At 40.7% G+C, this 23,285-nt stretch overlaps 1 protein-coding gene across 1 annotated transcript in view; it reads right to left on the bottom strand.

The window, feature by feature from the left end:
• Positions 1-23,285, bottom strand: part of slc9a1a (solute carrier family 9 member A1a) — a 59,303-nt gene that overhangs the window by 6,053 nt on the left and 29,965 nt on the right. Inside the window, exons 7-11 of the mRNA XM_043717460.2 lie at positions 5,728-5,798; positions 2,507-2,671; positions 1,897-2,011; positions 1,303-1,404; positions 226-295 (exon numbers count right to left, since the gene is read on the bottom strand). Coding sequence (XP_043573395.1) covers positions 226-295; positions 1,303-1,404; positions 1,897-2,011; positions 2,507-2,671; positions 5,728-5,798 — 523 coding nt within the window. The remainder of the gene's footprint in view (positions 1-225; positions 296-1,302; positions 1,405-1,896; positions 2,012-2,506; positions 2,672-5,727; positions 5,799-23,285) is intronic.

The raw sequence follows: 23,285 nt of genomic DNA, 5'->3' as shown, positions 1-23,285 counted from the left end.
CTGGAACTTGTACATTTTGTGATTTATTTCTTGAACCTGTTTTATTCTTGAACAGAAAGGAATTCAATATCATCAATTAACTTTGAGATCAAGGAGTCAGTAATCCTCATGACAAGATAAAGTGGAGGTCAGTGATCTGCACTGAGGTCAGGAGGTCAGTGAACTAAATTCAACAATGAAATTAACAAGATAATATGGCACGAAGCAGGTTGAACCTTTCATTACCTGACTCAGCTGGTTTTTGCTCAGGTGGGGAGCCACGGCCAACGGTTGGAACAGTCAGGTAAGTCGAACCCTGTAAATGACCCAGAAAGTAATCAATGTGAACATATGGGTATAGGTCACTGTCAAATCATAATAACAAAACCTACTATATATGGTAGACACATACTATAAACCACCATACGCTTCCCCCAGATAAGTCATGTTTTAGATAGACCAATCATCAACTGTTGTCTGCAGTGAAAGTGACTCACAAGTTTCACAGATTGGTATAATTTGCTCTTGCTAGGTAAATACTGTCAACATGGCAGTAGTGTCCCCAAAAACCACAAATTTGCTATGCAAATCCTGGTGTTCAAGATCGCCAACATTAAACAAAGGCAACAAACTAGGTTGGAATTGCCAGCTGACCATCCATTGGAGTGTATGATATTCAACCTAGATCCCCAATTGGCATCACCTACCCTTCAAACTGCCTAATATTACCCACTTTCCATCTAGCTCAGTATCATCCATTTTCTACCTGGTTTCCCCATCTTTTACCTAGCTTCAGCCCCATCAACATACCTCTCAGCTCTGACCATGCCCATATCACCTAACCCCAGTCATAGCTTTGCCCACCTTCCACAGTGTATAACATTGTTATTCCATACTTTTAAGTAAAGCAGGAGGTCGTAATGTGTAACATGAGAGAATGATCCTGATATCATTTATGAATCTGTTTGAGTCACCCAAGGTATAGGTAAAGAGTTTGTAGATTGTGAATAAGGAAATTTCTGACAGAGCAAAGCTTAAGCCATGCAAGGAGCTACAATAGTTGATTGACTTTTTTCAATCCAGACATTTTTATGTTCTGTTCAGTCACTGATAAAATCCCCTTATGGAGAGACAGGGAATCATGAAATCTCCAAACCCTAAGAGATAGATATGGAGGCTTGTTATTCTGCTCAGCTCTAACCCAACAATATTGGTCTGAGACGGCTAGTTGCAACAGTGGCAAATGACTGGAGTATTGTAGATATATAAAAAAGCTCACAGAAACAAAAGCAAGCTTAATTTCAGTGGCGAGACCCCACCTACCCGTGGATCAAAACTGCGCAACCTTTGCCGTTTTAGTAATATTTGATTCCACTGGTCCTCATACGGATCGGCAATCAGTGTATGTCTATTGTAGGATCGAAGCTGGAAGAAAAAGCAGAGATTATTCATTACGACATGCAGCATTAAGGGACACAATTTGCAGACAAGAGTCTGACTCAGCTAGTTCGAGACCAATGCAGAACAGGAAGGCTGGTTATACAGTAAATAACAATTACCTGGCTGATCAATGTAACTAGGTGCAGTGAGTGAGTAAGCTTTAGCAAATGGGAGTTAGGAGTAGAAGTGGGCCATTCAGCCACTCTGTCATTCAACATGGTCACGGTTGATCTTCTGTTTCAATGTTGCACGCCTGTGTTCTCTCCATATTCCTCAACATCCCTAGCCTTTAGAAATCTATTTCTTTCTTAAACATATTCCATGAATACTGAACAATAACTGCAACTGGTGGCAGTTAGCAACATTTACTCTGAAAAATTATTACAATTAGTGAGAAACAATGTAGTTAGCAAACTTTATCCCAAACAGCAACTCTACAGTAAAGTGAGTAATATCTACCCTGAGCAGATTTCATACCCGTTGTCTTGTTTTCTGGAGATTCTCACGAAGTATTTTTCGGACTTCCTCTTCTCTCTCTTTTGTAAGCGTAGGCAGTAGTCGTTCCGTAAGTGTATCCTTCCTCTGGACATGCCTATTAAACATTTTTTGAACCACGCACTATTCATTTGAGCAACAATGTTCCGAGAACCCAAATGGGCCCTTTCTATTTGCATAATGTACAAAAGCAGTTTTTAGACGCAACACTGAACTCGTGACTGGTCAGAATTATAGACTGGGGGTAAAAGAGCACTGCCTGAACCTACCTCACTGTTTCAATAAAACAGCACTTGAATTTCAAACTTTTAGTTCTTTGTATTATGTAACTACTTCTCAACAGCATTACTAAAATAAGTCTTTCATAAAGATTCAGCTTTTCCCTTCTTGCTGACATGTCTTCCCTTCCTTTTGCCAGGGATCCAATTTCTCTCCCTGCTATGCCCCCATTTCTTCCATTGCCTTCTCTTCACTTCCTGTCTCACCAGCGAGCTCCCCACTTGCAATCCCGAAATATCCTCTAGTATCCTCACATTTAAGCCCCTCACCTCCCACGTACCCTCTGAATTTTTTCTCCATTACAGTCACTTACTGTATAGACACTGATGATGGAAGCTTGGGTAGGCCACCGCTTACAACCATCTCGATCGCATTTCTCATTTCCATTTTGTGGTAAAATGCAATGAGCTGTGGCTCTTTCGATCTTTCCCCACTAATTAAACATTTCTTAACGTATTTTTTATTAAACCGGTTCAGCCTGAAAGAAAATTAATAATTATTTCAAAACGATTGTATATTGTGTGGTGTGTCCATATTTCTGTCCAGCTACCATTTAAATACTATTTTTCAGAGTCTGGAATATCTAAGGAGTAAGGATATAACATAGCATCATTTAAATTACAACAGCTTGTCACCCTGATCCTTACAGCATGAGATTTATAGGAATCTCTGGGTGTCAAGCAATCCTCTATGCCCCTTGTTATACAAATGGAACCAAGAAATGGGTAGTCCATTCAGCCTTTGTGCTTAGAAAGGAGGTATGGAGACAGCAATATTATATGTAAATATTACATGACACAGAACTTTACAGCGCATACAGGCCCTTCAGCCCTCAATGTTGCGCCGACCTGTGAAACTGATCTGAAGTCTATCTAACCTACACTATTCCATTTTTATCCATATGTTTATCCAATGACCATTTAAGCGCACCGAAAGTTGACAAGTCTACTACTGTTGCAGGCAGGGAATTCTACGTGCTTACTACTTTGAGTGAAGAACCTACCTCTGACATCTGTCGTATATCTATCACCCCTCAATTTAAAGCTAAGTCCTCTTGTGCTAGGAAAAAGGCTCTTACTGCCCACCCTACATCATCCTCTAATCATCTTGTATGTCTCTATTAAGTCACCTCTTCAACCTTCTACTCTCTAACGAAAATAGCCTCAAGTCCCTCAGCCTTTCCTCATAAGATCTTCCCCCCATACCAGGCAACATATTGGTAAATCTTTCCTGCAGTGTTTCCAAAGCTTCCACATCCTTCCTCTTATTCGGTGATCAGAACTGTACGCAATACTCCAAGTGTGGCTGCACCAGAGTTTTGTACAGCTGCAACATGACGTCGTGGCTCTGAAACTCAACCCCTCTACCAATAAATGCTAACACACAGTATGCCTTCTTAAAACCTGGATGACAACTTGCAAGGATCTATGCACACGAACACCAAGATCTCTCAGCTCACCCACACAACCAAGAATCTTACCATTAGCCCAATATTCTATATTCCTGTTACTCCTTCCAAAGTGAATCGCCTCACACTTTTCCGCATTAAGCTCCACTTGCAACCTCTCATCCCAGCTCTGCAGCTTATCCATCTTCCTCTGTAACCTGCAACATCCTTCTGCACTATCCGCAATTCCACCGACTTTAGGATCACCCGCAAATTTACTAGCCCATCCTTCTACGCCCTCATCCAGGTCATTAGTAAAAATGACAAACAAAAGTGGACCCAAAACAGATCCTTGTGGTACACCACAAGTAACTGAACTCCAGGATGAACATTTCCCATTAATCACCATCTTCGTCTTCTTATAGCTAGCCAATTTCTAATCCAAACCGCTAAATCACCCTCAATCCCATGCCTCTGTATTTTCTGCAATAGCCTACCATGAGGAACCTTATCAAATGCTTTACTGAAATCCATAGGCACGACTTCAATCGCTTTATCCTCATCCACCTATTTGGTCACCTTCTCAAAGAACTTATTAAGATTTGTGAGGCATTACCTACCCTTCACAAAACCGTGTTGACTATCCCTAATCAAATTATTCCTCTGCAGATGATTATAAATCCTATCTCTTATGATCCTTTCCAACACTTTACCCATAACCGAAGTAAGGCTCACTGGTCTATCATTACCAGGGTTGTCTCTACTCCCCTTCTTGAACAAGGGGACAACATTTGCTATCCTCCAATCTTCTGGCACTATTCCTGTCGACAATGACGACAAAGTTCAAAGCTAAAGGCTCTGCAATCTCCTCCCTAACTTCCCAGAGAATCCTAGGATAAATCCGATCCAGCCCAGGGGACTTATCTATTTTCACACTTTCCAGAATTGCTAACACCTCCTCCTTAGGAACCTCAATCCTGTCTAGTCCAATAGTCTGCATCTCTGTATTCTCCTTGACAACATTGTCTTTTTCCTGTATTAATATCGACAAAAAATATTCATTTAGCACCTCTCCTAGCTCTTCAGACTCCATGCACAACTTCCCACAACTGTCCTTGATGGACCCTAATCTTAGTCTCGTCATTCTTTTACTCCTGACATACCTATAGAAAGCCTCAGGGTTTTCCTTGATCCTACCTGCCAAAGACTTCTCATTTCCCCTCCTGGCTCTTCTTAGCTCTCTCTTTACATTTTTCCTGGCTAACATGTATCTCTCAAGTGTCCTAGCTGGGCCTTCATGCCTCATCTTCACATTAGCCTCCTTCTTCATCTTGACAAGAGATTCAACTTCTTTAGTAAACCATGGTTCCCTCGCTCGAACACTTCCTGCCTGCCAGGTATATACTTATCAAGGACACACATTAGCTATTCCTTAAACAAGCTCCACATTTCAGTTGTGCCCAACCCCTGCAATTTCCTTCCCCATCCTATGCATCCTAAATCTTGCCTAATCACCTCATAATTGTCTTTCCCCCAGTTATAACTCTTGCCCTGCAGTATATACTTATCCCTTTCTATCGCTAAAGTAAACGTAACCAAATTGTGGTCACTATCACCAAAGTACTCACCTACCTCCAAATCTAACAGCTTCATTACCCAGTACCAAATCCAATGTGGCTTTGCCTCTTGTTGGCCTATCTACATATTGTGTCAGGAAACCCTCCTATCCACATTGGACAAAAACTGACCCATCTAAAGTACTCAAACTATAGCATTTCCAGTCAATATTTGGAAAGTTAAAGTCCCCCATAACAATTACCCTGTTACTTTCGCTCCTATCCAGAATCATCTTTGCAATCCTTTCCTCTACATCTCTGGAACTTTTCGGAGGCAATTGTAAGGTTTCCTTTGGCCCAGCTTAGATCCCAGTACAATTTTCCTGAGTGGTGAGTGTTTTATTACTAAAGAAAGTATACACAGTGATTTGAGATATCTTAAAACCAGGGCCTGATCAGTCAGTAAATTAACTGAACGAGAATAAATCTCTCACAAACCCGCTGGAAACCTCAATGTTAAATGTATTTAAATGGTGTAGCAATGATCCTATATCTTGATTACTGATAAATAACTTCTGTAACCTGACTCACTTGTCTTTCCAGTGATGATGTCCATAGTGTCCACATACATCTTCGATACCAGTCAGTAAATGATCCAGGAACTGAGAAAAGAAACATCTTTAATGGTTGGCTACAATCTGTGCTGGGTCAAAAAACTGCTGTGTTTACATTAGATTTATTGAATAGCGTTTCATAGCACAGCACAAGAGGTGCATCATCCCAGTGTTGCCTCAAGCACCTCTCCACTTATTCCTATGTTTTACAATTAGCTCTCCTTTTAAACTGGTTCTGAAAATGCACAATAAAAATGACCTAATGTTTTAAGCATTTAACAGGAACTGATAATTATGACTTTGATGTTTTTCCTTCTCACTGTCAGTGGTAAAACTTCATGCTATCTCAGTAACTATAGACACAAATACAAAAGCCAAATACCACAGATGCTGGGAAACTGGAGTAAAAACAAGAAATGCTGTAAACACTTGGTGGCATTTCCTTCAATATTTCTGCCAGACCCAGCTTGATGTCACTAAACACATCTTCCCCTTCCCTCCCTTTCACAATTCCAAAAGGACCATTCACTCTATGACACCAACCCACAGATTTAAGAACAGATCTTTCCCCACTGTTATCAGACTTATGAATGGACCTCCCAAATTAGAGTTGATCTTTCTTTGCAACTTCTGTGTAGCAGTAACACCATATCCTCCGTTCTGTTTTATTACTGATGTACTTATGTAAGATATGATTTGTCTGGTTATCATAATCTATTTAATGATTTAGATTTAGGAATAAATTAATTCAAGTCCAAAATGCGCATATATATTAACTGGGAAACAGATAGATAACATGCAGCAGAATACAAAAGGGCATCTTAGAAAACTGCATCGAGTCAGAGTCATAGAGATGTACAGCGCGGAACAGACCCTTCGGTCTACCCCATGCTGACCAGATATTCTATCCAATTCTAGTCCCATTTGCCAGCATTTGGCCCATATCCCTCTAAACTTCTTATTTATATACCCATCCAGATGCCTTTTAAATGTTGCAAATTGTACCAGCCTCCAACACTTCCTCTGGCAGCTCATTCCATACACACACCACCCGCTGCGTGAAAAAATTGCCCCTTAGGTCCCTTTTATATCTTTCCTCTATCACCCTACGTCTACACCCCTAGACTTGCCCACCCCAGGGAAAAGACCTTGTCTACCTATCCATTGAAGAGAAAATGAGGTCTGCAGATGCTGGAGATCAGAGATGGAAATGTCTTGCTGGAGAAGCGCAGCAGGTCAGGCAGCATCTAGGGAACAGGAGAATCGACGTTTCGGGCATTAGCCTGAAGAAGGGCTAATGCCCGAAACGTCGATTCTCCTGTTCCCTAGATGCTGCCTGACCTGCTGCGCTTCTCCAGCAACACATTTCCATCTCTACCTATCCATTCCCCTTATGATTTCAGAAACCTCTAATAAGGTCACCCCTCAGCCTCCAACATTCCAGGAAAAACAGCCTCAGTATATTCCACCTCTCCCTATAGCTCAAGTCCTCCAACCCTGGCAAAATCTTTGTAAATCTTTTCTAAACACTTCCGATAGGAAGGAGACCAGAACTGCAAGCAATATTCCAAAAGTGGGCTAATTAATGTCCTGTACAGCTGCAACATGACTTCCCAACTCCTATACTCAACGCTCTGACCAATAAAGGATAGCTTACCAAACACCTTCTTCACTATCCTATCCACTTGTGATTCTACTTTCAAGGAACTATGAACCTGCACTCCAAGATCTTTATTCAGCAACACTCCCCAGGACCTTACCATTAAGTGTATGAGTCCTGCTCTGATGTGCTTTTCCAAAATGCAGCACCTCTCATTTATCTAAATTAAACTCCAACTGCCACTCCTCAGTCCTATGACCCATCTGGTCAAAATCCCGTTGTACTCTGAGGTAACCTTTTTCGCTGTACACAATACCTCCAATTTTGGCGTCACCTGCAAACCTACTAAGTATACCTCCTACGTTCACATCCAAATCATTTACATAACTGATTTAAGTGTTAAGTGGCAAATTAAATTTAACATGGAACAATTTGAATTGATACACTTTGCTATTAAAGAAAGAAACGATAACTATGCTGATACCATAGTAAAAAAAACCCGAACAGCAAATAGGAACAAAGGGAATGAAGGATACAGGTGAAAAAAAAACAGATCAGCAAATCAATCAGAGATGGTAATAATGCACTGGCATTTACTTCTAGGTTTACATAAATCAAAAATAGGAAAGTTACATTAAACTTGTATAGAACTCTGTTCAAACCACATATGAAGAAAAGTGAACTTGATAAATTGGACATGGAAGCATCTGACAAAATGCAAAAAAAGGTTCACAAGGAGAAAATCAGAACTGAAAGATTAAAGCTATTGAGAAACATTGATGAAGTTACAAACTTTTTTCTTCCAGAAAAGCTTAAAGGTGGTGCAATAGATCTCTCTAAACTATGAATGGGTCGGTGGTGGATGTGGAAAAAATATTTCTGCTTGAGGGAGAATCCAAGACGAGGTTCAATAAATAGAAGACAGTAACTAATAATAGCCAACAGAGAAGGAGAAATGCCTTGGTTGATTAGGGATAGTCAACATGGCTCAGTGTGTGGGAAGTAGCATCTCACTAACGTGATTGATTTTTTCTGAATAAGTGACAAGGAAGAGTGACGAAGGCAGAGTGGCAGACAAGGTCTATAGGGACTTTACAACTTCCACATGATAGATCGGTTAACAAGGTTAGAGCACATGGAATCCAGGGGGAAGTAACCATTTGGATGCAAAATTGGAAAAAAGTAGGAGACAGAGGGTGGTGGTAGGATGTTTCTTTCCAGACTGGAAACCTGTGACCAGTGGTGTGCCGCAAGGAGGTATAGGAGGTATGGTTACTAAGTTTGCAGATGGTACCAAAATAGGTGGTGTAATGGATAGTGAAGAAGGTTATCTCAGAGCAAAAGGGGACCTTGATCAGATAGCTGAGTGGCAGATGGAACTTAATTTAGATAAATGTGAGGTGTTGCACTTTGGTAAGGCAACCGAGGGAAGGACTTACACAATTATGGTAGGTCCCTGTGGAGTGTTGCTGTACAAAGAGACCTAGGGGTGCAGGTCCATAGTTCCAAGTTTAGTTGCAGATAGACAGGGTGGTGAAGGCAGCGTTTGGCACACTTGCAGTTATTGGTCAGTGCACTGAGTATAGGGCGACTGCCGTGTCCATGGAGTTGGTTTCCGCAGTTTCAGTTACCCATGATATACTGTGGCCCGAACATGTTACAGGGAAGGTTCCAGAACCAGGGACCAGGGGCTGACGGAAGGTAAGTTTCCCATTTAAATGGATGAGTTCGCACCTATCTGTGGTTTTGGAACATATCCCCCATGGTTATGCAGAGGTGGGGGGGGGGCACTACTGTCAAGCAGTTGGGATGTCATATTGCGGCTTAATGTTGATCAATGAAGAGCCTACGCAAAACATTGGCAAGTGCAGTTCAATTTAGGCAAATGAAGGGTAGTCCATTTTGGACTACAAAATATGACTAAAATATCCTCTAAATTTTAAGCAAGTTCAGAAGTGTGGGGCAGCAAACATATTTAGGGCTATAAGTGCTGATATCACAAAACAAATCACCAGAAATTACTAACATTCTTAGTACAAGCACTATTTTTTACAACATGGGGGTACAGTGCTGAAGAATGACTGTAAAGTCAAGAAAGAAGGGCCTTAAGGCATTCAGGACTGAGATGAGAAATTTCTTCACATAGAGGGCCACAAATCTTTTGAATTCTCCACCTTAGAGCAATGTGGATGCTCAGTCATTGAGTATGACCAAGGCTAAGTATGATAGTTTTTTGGATTCTATAAAAATCAAGAGATGAGATGAACTGGCATCAAAGTGGAACATAGGCTGACAGATCAGCATATTTTTAAATATCAAAGGAATAGAGGTATATAGGGGCAGCATGGAAAGGTGCAGTCGAGGTTAAAAAGATTAACTTACACACAAACACAAGTTCAAAATAAGTAATTTGACCCTTTAAGCCTTCTCCGCCAATCAATAAGATTATGGGTGATCCGTTTATGCTTCAATTCTCCATTCCCATCCTGAAAACTATTCAATGGCCATGCCTTTACTGCCTTGAGATGCAAAGTTCCAAATCCTCAGAAGAAAATTCTCCTTGCCTCTGTCTAAAACAGTGATTGCCTTATTCTGGCCTCACCCCATAAGAAACTTCTTTTTTACATTCACCTTTTTAAGACCATTCAGCACTTTATACTCTTCAATCAAGTCACCTTCACTCTTCTAAACTTCAGTGAAATCAAGCCTCGTCTGTCCAACGTTTCCTTGAGAAAAACCTGCTTATTCCAGTTATCAATTTAGTGAATTTTCTCCGAATGTCTCCAAAACATCTACATCCTTTTCTAAAGGAAGACACTATAATTTCACACAGTATCCAATATGTGATCTCACAATGTCCTAATGTGGAGATGCCGGTGTTGGACTGGATTGGACAAGGTCAGAAATCACTATAATGTGGTGTTGTGTGATTTTTCACTATATCTTGTATAAGCATAACATCCTTATTTTTATTCAAATCTATCTTGTTATAAAGGATAGTATTTTATTACCTTTAAATACAAAAAAATGACCCAAAGAGCTGCAGATGTTGGAAATCAGAAACAAAGAAGGAAATCAGGAGGGCAAAAATGGGACATGAGATAGCTTTGGCAAATAGAATTAAGGAGAATCCAAAGGGTTTTTACAAATATATTAAGGACAAAAGGGTAACTAGGGAGAAAATAGGGCCCCTCAAAGATCAGCAAGGCGGCCTTTGTGTGGAGCCGCATCAGATGGGGGAGATACTAAGCGAGTATCTTGCATCAGTATTTCCTGTGGAAAGGACATGGAAGATATAGAATGTAGGGAAATAGATGGTGACATCTTGAAAAATGTCCAGATTACAGAGGAGGAAGTGCTGGATGTCTAGATACGCATGAGTGGATAAATTCCCAGGACATGTTCAAGTCTACCTGAGAACTCTGCGGAAAGCTAGGGAAGTGATTGCTGGGCCCCTTGCTGAGAAATGTGTATCATTGATAGTCACAGGTGAGGTGCCAGAAGACTGGAGGTTGGCTAATGTGGTGCCAACTATTCAAGAAAGGTGGTAAGGACAAGCCAGGGAACTACACACCAGTGAGACTGATGTCGTTGGAGGTAATCCTGAGGGAGAGGATGTACATGTATTTGGAAAGGCAAGGACTGATTAGGGACAGTCAACATGGCTTTGTGCGTGGGAAATCATGTCTCACAAACTTGATTGAGTTTTTTTGAAGAAGTAACAAAGAGGATTGATGAAGGCAGAGTGGTAGATGTAATCTATATGGACTTCAGTAAGTTGTTCAGCAAGGCTCCCCGTGGGAGACTGGTTAGTAAGGTTGGATCTCATTGGAATACAGGGAGAACTTGCCATTTGGATACAGAACTAGAAGACAGACGGTGGTGGTGGAGGGTTGTTTTTTAGACTGGAGGCCTGTGACGAGTGGAGTGCCACAAGGATCGGTGCTTGGTATACGACTTTTCATCATTTATATAAAGGATTTGGATGTGAACATGGGGATATAGTTAGTAGGTTTGCAGATGACACCAAAATTGGAGGTGTAGTGGCTAGTGAAGAAGGTTACCTCATTTTACAACAGGATCTTGATCAGATGGGCCAATGGACTGAGAAGTGGCAGATAGAGATTAATTTAGATAAGTGAGAGATGTTGCATTTTGGGAAAGAAAATCTTAGCAGGACTTGTACACTTAATGGTAAGGTCCTAGTGAGTGTTGCTGAACAAAGAGACCTTGGAGTGCAGGTTCATAGCTCCTTGAAAGTGGAGTTGCAGGTAGATAGGATAGTGAAGGCGGCGTTTGGTATGCTTTCCTTTATTGGTCAGAGTATTGAGTACAGGATTTGGGAGGTCATGTTACGGCTGTACAGGACATTGGCTGTATTCCATTGTTGGAATATTGCGTGCAATTCTGGTCTCCTTTCTATCGGAAAGATGTTGTGAAACTTGAAAGGGTTCAGAAAAGATTTACAAGGATGTTGCCAGGGTTGGAGGATTTGAGTTATATGTATTCCTGTTGGCAGTTTTTGAAGAGGTAACAAGTAGGTTAGACCAGGGAAACCCAGTGGATGTGGTCTATCTAGACTTTCAAAAGGCCTTTGATAAGGTGCCACACGGGAGGCTGCTGAGCAAGGTGAGGGCCCATGGTGTTCGAGGTGAGCTGCTGGGATGGATTGAGGATTGGCTGTCTAACAGAAGGCAGAGAGTTGGGATAAAAGGTTCTTTTTCAGAATGGCAGCCGGTGACGAGCGGTGTCCCGCAGGGTTCGGTGCTGGGGCCACAGCTGTTCGCATTATATATTAATGATTTGGATGAGGGAACCGGGGGCATTCTAGCGAAGTTTGCCGATGACACGAAGTTAGGTGGACAGGCAGGTAGTACTGAGGAAGTGGGGAGGCTAAAGAAGGATCTAGACAGGTTGGGAGAGTGGTCCAGGAAATGGCTGATGGAATTTAACGTGAGCAAGTGCGAGGTCTTGCACTTTGGCAAAAAGAATAAAAGCATAGACTACTTTCTAAATGGTGAGAAAATTAATAAAGCCAAAGCACAAAGGGATCTGGGAGTGCTAGTCGAGGATTCTCTAAAGGTAAACATGCAGGTTGAGTCCGTGATTAAGAAAGCGAATGCAATGTTGTCTCTTATCTCAAGAGGGTTGGAATATAAAAGCAGAGATGTACTACTAAGACTTTATAAAGCTCTGGTTAGGCCCCATTTGGAGTACTGTGTCCAGTTTTGGTCCCCACACCTCAGGAAGGACATACTGGCACTGGAACGTGTCCAGCAGAGATTCACACGGATGATCCCTGGAATGACAGGTCTAACATATGAGGAACGGCTGAGGATACTGGGATTGTATTCGTTGGAGTTTAGAAGATTAAGGGGAGACTTAATAGAGACGTACAAAATAATACATGGCTTGGAAAAGGTGGATGCTAGGAAATTGTTTCAGTTAGACGAGGAGACTAGGACCCGTGGACACAGCCTTAGAATTAGAGGGGGTCATTTCAGAACAAAAATGCGGAGACATTTCTTCAGCCAGAGAGTGGTGGGCCTGTGGAATTCATTGCCACAGAGTGCAGTGGAAGCCGGGACGCTAAATGTCTTCAAGGCCGAGATTGATAGATTCTTGTTGTCTAGAGGAATTAAGGGCTACGGGGAGAACGCTGGTAAGTGGAGCTGAAATGCTCATCAGCCATGATTGAATGGCGGAGTGGACTCGATTGGTCGAATGGCCTTACTTCCACTCCTATGTCTTATGGTCTTATGGAGAGGTTAAATAAGTTGGGGCTGTTTTCCCTGGAGCGAAGGCCGAGGAGTGATCTTCTAGATGTTTATAAAAACATGAGGGTCATGGATAGGATAAATAGACAAAGCCATGGGGGAATCCAGAACTAAAGGGTGAGAAGGTTTAGGGTGAGAAGGGAAAGATATAAAAGAGACCTAAGGGGCAACTTTTTCACGCAGAGGGTCGTACGCGCATGGAATGAGTTGGCAGAGGAAGTGGTGGAGGCTGGTACAATTGCAACATTTAAAAGGCATCTGGATGAATAGGAAGGATTTGGAGGGATATGGGCCGGGTGCTGGCAGGTGGGGCTAGACTGGGTTGGAATATCTGGGTGTCGGCATGGACAAGTTGGACCGAAGGATCTGTTTCCACACTGTACATTGCTATGACTCTAAAAGCAAAAGTTGCTGGAAAAGCTCGGCTGATCTGGCATTGTCTGTGGAAAGAAAGCAGAATTAACATTTTGGGTTCAGTGACCCTTCTTCAGAACTTTTGCAGAAGGGTCTGAAGAAGAGTCACTGGACCCGAACTGTTAACTCTGCTTTCTCTTCATAGATGTTGCCAGACCTCTTGAGTTTTGCAAGCAATTTCTGTTTTTGTTTCATCAGCCTTCCTGATTACTTCTTACACTGGCATATTAATTTATTGTGACTCATGCACTGGAACACTTAGATAGATCTCTATGCACCTTGGAATTCTGCAAGCATTTAAATAATATTTGTTATTTTTAATTCTTCTTGCCAAAGTAAACAATATTACTGAGATTTTTTGTATCTTCTATAGTGAAGACTGGAGCAAAATATCTGTAAATCTCATCGCCCATTTCCTTATTATCCACTATTAACAACCCATCTCATTATCTAGATAACTTTACTTATACATTTCTTTTTAGATTTACGTAAAAAACCTTACTGTCACTTTTGTATCCTGAGCTTGCTTCCTCTCAATCTCTAACTCTTCCCCCAGTGATTAACTTTTTAGTCATTCTATTTTGTTCTTTATTTCTGGTCAATATTCTAACGTACCATTTGTCTTTGTGCAATTATGTTTGGTGCTTTCCTTAATTTCTTTACTTAACCATGGAAACGTTCTTTATTGTATGATATAGTTATTATCCTTGTTAAATGTCTGCTACTGCTTCTCTACTGCACACTGTACTATTGGAGTACTGCATACAGTTTGGTCGTGCTGCTATAGGAAGGATGTTATTAAACTGGAAAGGATGCAAAAAAGATATAGAAGGATGTTACTGAGACTCGAGGGTTTCAGTTTTAAGAGGAGGCTGGAACGTTTTCCCCTGGAGGGTAAGCGGCTGAGGGGTGACCTGATAAAGGTTTATAAAGTCATGAAATGCATTGATAAGGTGAATAGCAGGATCTTTTCCCCAGGGTAGGGGAGTCCAAAACGAGACAGTAGTGTTTTAAGGTGAGACAGGAAAGATTTAAAAGAGATCGGAGGAACAATATTTTCACACAGAGAGTAGTGTGTATATGGAATGAACTGCCTGAGGAAGTGGTAGAGAAGAGTACAACATTGAGCAGACATTTGGACAGGTAGATGGATAGGAAAGATAAAGTGGGAAAGGGGTCAAACGTAGGCAAATGGGATGAGTTCAGTTTGGGAAACCAGTTCGGCAAAGAATGGCTTGGGTTGAAGGGTCTGTTTCTATGCCGAATGACTCTATTGATCTATATCCTGTGGTCAAGTCTGGCGCTGATGAAGGGCTTATGCCGAAACGTCAATTCTCCTGCTCCTTGGATGTTGCCTGACCTGCTGTGCTTTTCCAGTGCCACACTTTCCGACTGATCTCCAGCATCTGCAGTCCTCACTTTCTCCTGATCCAATTTCTAGCCTAAAATCCCAGTTCACTTCAGTTACATCAGCTTTCAGGTTCACATAAATGCCCTTATTCAATTTTAAAATCTTGTGATAAGTCCTCATCCAGGCTACCATTGCCAATCCAATTTATCCAGTTTATATGAGATTATAGTAACCAGTCGATTCACAAGCAACTGAAGCTCCTTCTTGCATACTTCGCCTTACATTATGTTATTACTAAGGGTATTGCAGACCATTCCCATTGGTTATCTATTTCTTCTTTAAAACTTGGTTTGGCCCCAAATGGAGAACTAAGTTCAGTTCTGGACTCGAGGTTGGAGATATTGACTTCGGAGGAAATACATCACAGATTCACCAGAATAATACAAGGCTTAAGAGAATCTAACCATTAAAGGACTGGTTACTTTGGTTGGGTTTGCTTCCCTTGACCACTGAAGATTTAGGGGTGTGCTGATGCAGGGATTTATGATGATGAAATGAATTGATAAGGTAGATTGAGAGGGTCTGTTGGTGACAAAACACAGAATAAGCAGACCTAACCTTAAGATTAAATCTGGAATGCACAGGTTTAATGGAAGAAAGCTCATCTTAATCAAGAATGCTGGAAATCTGGAATGCTCTTTTCTCAAGAACTTGGAGATTAATACCTTGTTAAGATATTGAGCAATGTGGACTCATGCAAATCAATAGAATTAAGACATGCAGCATCCATAATCAAAATGAAAGGCTGAACAGACTTAGAAATAGAAGAATGCTATTTGGCTTATGTCCACAGTGAGTCTGAATGTAAATAACAGAAATGCAGTGTCAAGAATTAAACAGTTTCTCTGTATATGTGAACAGACTTAGTCAATATGGAGGCTCTGAACCACACTGATCTAAGGGGCTTTGAAGTCTTGCCTAGTGATGGTCTGTGGAATTTGTTTTGCCAAATGAAATCATCCATCATACAACTCAAATAGGATGGTCTACAAATAAAATCATAAATTCACTGTCTTGGAATGGATGTATGTCTTCTCCATCCCACAAGAGAAAAATTCCTGCATTTGCATAGCATTTTCATCTCCTCAACAGGTTTCAACATGTTGTACAGACAATAAAACATTTTTGAAGTGTAGTCACTGTTGCAGTGTAAGAAACCAATTTGCCATTTTGTACATGACAAGTTACCACAAACAGCAGTGAGATAACTGGCTGGACTTTCTATTCTACTTGTACTAGTTGTGAGTTTGTGATAGCTGATGACCTTGCAGTATTATTGCTAGAGTTTCAATACAGAGACCTAGGTAATATTCTGGGTACCTGGACTTGAATCTTGCAGTGGAATTTGAAATCAAACAAAATTTGGAATTAAGAATTTAATAATGATGATGAAACCGTTGTTAACTGCCTGGGGGGAAAACCCCAATCTGTTAACTAATGCCCTCAAGGGAAGGAAACTGTCATTCTTATCTGGGCTGGACTACATTTGATTCAACTGCCTTCTGGGCAATTAGGGATGGTCAATCAGTGGCACCCCACATCCCCTGAATAAAACAAATAAACACTGACCAGGACACTAAGCAAATGCTCCATTGGCCTTCATAATGGTGTCAAAGCATCTATTATGTTCATTTGACAGGGAGCAGGGGATTTGGTTTATAAGGTCTCATGCAAGCTTCAGCAAGTGTGACACTGCAACACTCCCTCAGCAGCAATACTTCAAAGTGGCAAGCTATATTTTTCTTCCTAAGTATCTGGGGATGTTGCGACTGGACCGGACATTGGTTAGGCCACTTTGGAATTGTGTGCACAACTCTGGTCTCACACCTATCGGAAGAATGTTGTGAAACTTGAAAGAGCTCAAACAAGATTTTCACAGATGTTGCCAGGTTTGGAGGATTTGAGCTATAGGGAGAGGTTGAATAGGCCAGGGCTGTTTTCCCTGGAGCGTCGGAGGCTGAGGGGGCGATCTTATAGAGGTTTATAAAATCATGAGGGGCATGGATAGGATAAATAAACAAGGTCTTTTCCCTGGAGTAGGGGAGTCCAGAACTAGAGGGCATAGGTTTAAGGTGGGAGGGGAATGATTTAAAAGGGACCTAAGGGGCAATATTTTCACACAAAGGGTGGTGTGTGTATGGAATGAGCTGCCAGAGGAAGTGGTGGAGGTGGGTACAATTACAATATTTAAAAGGCATTTGGATGGGTATGTGAATAGGAAGGGTTTGGGGGATATGGGCCAAATGGGACTCGATTAATTTAGGATATCTGGTCAGCATGGACCGAGATGGACTGAAGAGTCTCTTTCCATTCTCTATGACAAATTGAATTTGAACTTTGAGACTCAGGTTGAATGTGCCACTGAGCTGCTCCTCATATTCAAAACGTTGTGCACAGATAACATTAAGTACTTTTGCTCCACAAAGTGCTGTTTCAACGTAAGCTGAACATTTAACATACCCAGTCAAGTTTGATGACTCAGTGCTGGAGAGTTGCATGTTGGGTTCAAGACTCACATGCAAGAGATGAGAGGGCAGATAGTGCCATCTGCTGGCTGGTTGTCATTTTCCTCAATGAAGTGCTCCCTGGTCAAATGTGAACTCACACATGCATCTTACAATTACATGTATTGCTAATTTCTGCTTCAAACCTCACCCTCATGCCTGGAATCCTGTCATGTCATGGAGGAACCCCACATACACCCAGAAACAAGAGGGTGCTATACAACCCCTGTATCCTGCTATTCAATTAGATCATGGTTGACTTAACATATACTTCCTACGATGTAGTACTTAAAACTGAATGTAATGGTTGAAATGAACTTTAGCCAGAATTTCATACAAAACATTTATTACCATTCACCCTTTGTATTCCATGCCCTTTGAGATAAGGGCAAGATTCCACTAATTTTTTTCATATTTTTGTAATAGCTTTTAAGACTGCAAGAACATTGGAACTAAGAATAGGTGCGATCATTCTGTCCTCGTAGCTTGCTCAGCTCTTCAATAACTCACTATTCTCATAACTCTTGATTCCCTTAGAATCCAAAAATCGGTCAAAGGCCTCTGTAAGAAGATTCAAAAGATTGTGATCAAAGAAATTTCTAATCTCGATTATCTATAGCTCAGTGGTTAGCACCAGGGACCCAGGGTTGCTTTCAGCCTTGGGCGACTGTTTGTGTGGAGTTTGCACATTCTCCCATGCCTGCCTGGATTTCTTCCAGGTGATCTGGTTTTCTCTCAAAATCCAAAGACATGTAGGTTAGGTGAATTAGTCAGAGGTAAATATAGGGTAGGGAACTGGGTCTGGGTGGGTTACTCTTCGGAGGGTCAGTGTGGACTTGTTGGGCTGAAGGGCCTATTCCACACTGTAGGGATTCTAATTCTAACTCATGTTCTAATATTATGGTCCCTATTTCTAGATTTGTCAACCAGAGGGAAGCATCTACCTGTCAAGCCTCCTGAAAATATTAAAAACTACAAATTTTACCTTTTATTTTTCTAAATTCAAAGGAAAAATAGGCTTTGTCTATTCAATATCTACTCATTGTACAAATGTGTCTTTCTAGGAATTCATCTATTGACCTTAGTTATCATCCCTCTATTGAAAATATATATCTTTAGATAAAGAAACTAAAACTACACACAAACATATTCATACAAAAAAAATGGCAAAACCAATTAGCAATAAGGCTATTCTGTGGAATTAAACTACGTCCTCTTAATTAAAAAAATACACAACTACACAACAAACAATAACATTTTGCTGAGATTTTGTTTTGTGTGGGTTTTGTTTTAAAAAAGGCAAATAGGAAAAAAAACCCTGAGAGAGAAAGGACACAAACTCAAAGGATGACAAATGTGAAGACTTAAGATCCAGTCAATTTTCTGCTGTCAGCAACACAATGAATTGATGGAATCTTCCAATCAGACTTCAGGTCAGATGGAAAGTCATTTTAGAGTTTTTATGTGAGTAACTGTTCAGCTTTCAGAGTTTAACAGAAAGTTAAAGATCTGATTTCTGGAACTTTCTCAGGTTCTCAAGAAATTACTTTATTTCAAGAGATCTGTCTGACTTTCCTGCTGCAAGGTTTCTGACCCAGTTCTGAGGAAGGGTGACTCAACCTGAAACATTAACTCTGATTTCTCCTCATATATGCTGCCAGACCTGCTGAGCTTTTTCAGCAATTTCTGTTTTTGCTTCTGATTTGTAGCATCCATAGTTTCTTTGTTTTTTTTTGCTGCCAGCACCTTGGAGGTTTCTTTTTTTTTACTGACACACTTAGAGGTGAACTGAAACAGTAGATTTAGTTCCAAGCTGTTGCTAGGCAAGCTTCAGCACAGGACCCAATCTTTTGAAGTCAAGTCTGTTCATCAATGAAAGCCATAAAATCCATCTCTTCTCTATCTTAAACCTTTGCATTATTTCTACAAAATCAATCGTCTCTTTGTAAACACAAGGTGGACCACAACAATGCCATTTTTGACTGTTCAGTTTCAAACAATCACCCGGTAAACCTTCAGCCACCTTGAAGGCGTGCAAATTAATCCATCCCTTCCAGCTTCCTTCACCTTGTTATTTTTAAGGACTCCTAACATAACTCCACCCTTGAGAAAAGAAACACAATTTCTAAATCTGCTTCATTATGGTGAAACATATATACCATAAAAACACAAAAACTCATTTATTCATCCTTATTCATCAATTGCATAAGATTTACACAATTTCCTTCCTTTTTTGTAACCTTCAAACTATTCTAACATTATTACATTCTTGATAACACATCTGCAATATTTTGTCTTCCAGCAATATAAACAAGTCTTATAAAGTTGAACTCAAATTTTATATAAACATGTCTAGCTTTTTGAGTTTTAAATTTCTCTATTAAAAACTAAGGGATTGTAGTTACATATTTTCATTCACCAAAAGATCCTTGTACAGTACCTTCCAAACCCATGACCATTACTATCTGGAAGGTCAGGGCAGCATAAGTTGGAACGCCACCACCTGCCACCTCCTCTCCAAGCTATTCACCACCCTGACTTGGAAATATATTGCCATTCCTACACCATCATTGGGTCAAAATCCTGGAAATCCCTCCTACTGGGTATTATGGATCAACCTACAGCACATGAACTGCAGTGGTTCAAGAAGGCAGCTCATCACCACCTTCTCCAAGGCAAGTAGGGACAGGCACTAAGTGCTGGCCAAGTCAGCAATGCCCAAGTCCTGCGAGTCATAAGAAAAAAAACTGCTGTCTCAGATGCAGGAATTCTTTCGGGTAGTTTTTCAGCCCAACTATCTTCAGTTCCTTCATCAAAGCAGCGTGTACCATCTACAAGGTGCACTGAAGAAATTCACCAAGGCTCCAAACATTTTGACAATGTTCAATCAAGTGATTTTTGATCATCCACTGAATCTCACTATTCACCTGAGCTTGCTTTACAGAGATTAAATGACAAGGATGCTGTTTTATTCACACCAATCCCTTATATCCACACTACGCCTGGTTAAGTTTATACACCAGAATTTATCTCTATAGATTTTTTGATATTCCATAAGCAGTCCGTTGACTCTACCCTTGTCCTTCCTCTAAGTACAAGATTAGTGTCTAACTGTCCCAGTCTTTCAGGTGGTGGCGTTCCTACGTATCTGCTGCCCTGACCTTCCAGATAGTAATGGTCATGGGTTTGGAAGGTACTGTACAAGGATCTTTTGGTGAATGAAAATATGTAACTACAATCCCTTAGTTTTTAATAGAGAAATTTAAAACTCAAAAAGCTAGACACGTTTATGTAAAATTTATGAGTTCAACTTTATAAGACTGTCATCTCTTTTATCTCACTCTCACTGTCTCTATCATCCTTCATTATTCCTCACTCCTGCTATGCTTACTCCATCAAATCTTCCTATGTTGATATTGTTCAACATGCTTTAATATGACATATCCAATTTTTCTTTCTGCAATTTTAAGTCAGAGTCTCTACAGTGCAGAAAGAGGCCATTTGGCCCATCAATTCCACACCGATGCTCCAAACAGCATCCCACCCAGACACAGAACCCCGCCCCCCTCCCCAATCCTTGTAACCTGCCATTTACCATGGCTAATCCACCTAACCTGCATGTCCCTGGACACTATACCCAGCAGAAACCCATGCATACATGGGGAAGACGTGCAAACTCAACACAGTCACTCAAGACTGGAATCGAACCTGGGTCCCTGTCACTGACAAGCAGAAGTGCTAATGTTATAAAGTGGATGTTGACCTCCCCGTCTGAGAACTAAAAGTGAATCATCCGAGGGGGAGTGCCTTGCCCTATAATTTGTTAAAAGGAATTTAAGAAGGGGCGTAATCTGTTTTTCTTTCCCAGCAACTTCTAGTGTTAAGTAAAAGAAATCCCTGACATTCATTTTACAATCCACAAGTAACAACTTATTTATCTAACTCTAACAATGAACAAATTCAGTCTGTTGCTGAATAAAACAAGATTGTCTGTTGTCAAAACCATCAGTCTTAAATTTAATAGGTTTTTAGTATCTCAGTATCTGGTTTAAATTGACAGGCTAATTTTAAAAAAGCTGTCTTGGTAAAAACTGCTGCTTGGCCTGTCGATATAAAATGTTTCAATTCGAGTGCTCTGCGTGCACCTGCAAACTATAAAGACTCAGCACTTTGAATGGAAGTAATTGTTCAGATTTTAAAGCTTAAAAAAAAGTTAAAGATATAATTCCTGAAACTTTCTCAGATTCCCAGGAGATACATTACTGATAAAAATCTGCGCAGCACATCTTGTTGCAAATTTTCTTCTTTATCAGGAGAGATATCTTTCTCTGCCAGCTTCTTTGAAGTATTTTCCTTCAACAAGGTGTGCATTGAAATAAAAACTTTTCTTCAGAGACTGTTCCTAGGTAACTTTCAGTATAGGACTCATCTCTTGCAAACTCATCTCTTAAAAGTGTTGCAGTTTTTCCACAAAATCAGTTCGGCTTGTTACAAATAGGTGAACCATAACCCACACATTATTTATTTATTTATTCTTTGCCAGTTTCTAGAATCTGTTCAATTCTATATGAATCTTTGTAGTGTTGCATTTTAAAAAATTTTAGTTAGATACTACTCTTAACTTCATTAGTTTTTCACAGATGGTTGGTACATGCTTCTCATAAGAGTCTTTCTTCAAGAATATAACTCATTCAGAGAAAGAATTTGAAGTATCACCTTAAATGGGGGGGGCAAGGCAGCTCAGTGGTTAGCACTGCTGCCTCAGAGTGCCAGGGACCTAGGTTCGATTTCAACCTCGTGCGACTGTGTGGAGTTTGCACATTATTCCCGTGTCTGTGTGGGTTTGCTCTAGGTACTCAGTTTTCCTCCCACAATCCAAAGATGTGCAGGTTAGGTCAACTGGCCATGCTAAATTGCCCACAGTGTTCAGGGATGTGGAGGTTAGGCGCATTAGTCAGGGTTAAATGTACACTAATAGTGTAAGGAAATGGGCTTGGGTGGGATACTCTTTGGAGGGTCACTGTGGACCTGTTGGCCCAAAGGGCCTGTTTCCACATTAGGGATTCTATGAATTCTAAATAACCGCAACTATTTAATGACCTTCAACCATTTTTCGGAATTCACTTCAGGCAACTCTGTCCTCATATCCTTGTACTTGCCTATAAGATGTTAATCTTAAACCCATCCATTAAATGCTGTGATCACTTTCCCTCAAGGCTGCTTTACTATGAGGTAAAGAGTTAATCCTGTCTCATGACAGCACCAGGTCTAAAATAATCTGTTCTCTGGTTGACAGTGGAATACACAGCTTTAAGTGTCTGAAATATATTCCAAACTCATGTTTCAGGCTACCTTTGCCAATCTGGTTCTTCCCATCAATATGAAGCTTAAAATCATAATTAATTATTGCAGTAACCTTCTTGTAAGTTCTCAATATTTCTAGGTGCATTAGGTATCCAACAATTTGTTATCAGGGAGCTGGTTACCTTTGTTGTTTATTATCTCTACTCAAACTCATTACACATCTTGATCTGAAAAAAAGTCTTCCCTTACTTCTGTGTGAAAATCATCCTTAAATTACAGGTCTACCATACCACATTTTCTTAAGTTCCTGTCCTGCTGAAAAGTCAGATACCGATGAATGGATGTAGCTTTGCTCGCTGAGCTGGAAGGTTAATTTTCAGATGTTTTGTCACCATACCAGGTTACATAATCAGTGAGCCTCTGGATGAAGCACTGGTAGTATGGCCCGCTTTTTATTTATGTGTTTCGGTTTCCTTGGGTTGGTGATGTCATTTCCTGTTCTTTTTCTTTGCCGGGGGGTGGGAA

The sequence above is a fragment of the Chiloscyllium plagiosum genome, unplaced genomic scaffold (assembly GCF_037043375.1).
Source record: "Chiloscyllium plagiosum isolate Xiang-an unplaced genomic scaffold, Cpla_swu_hap1 HiC_scaffold_30, whole genome shotgun sequence".
NCBI classification, from domain to species: Eukaryota; Metazoa; Chordata; class Chondrichthyes; order Orectolobiformes; family Hemiscylliidae; genus Chiloscyllium; species Chiloscyllium plagiosum.
Note: the sequence above shows the minus strand (reverse complement) of the source record. Positions and strands in the feature narration are given on the sequence as shown.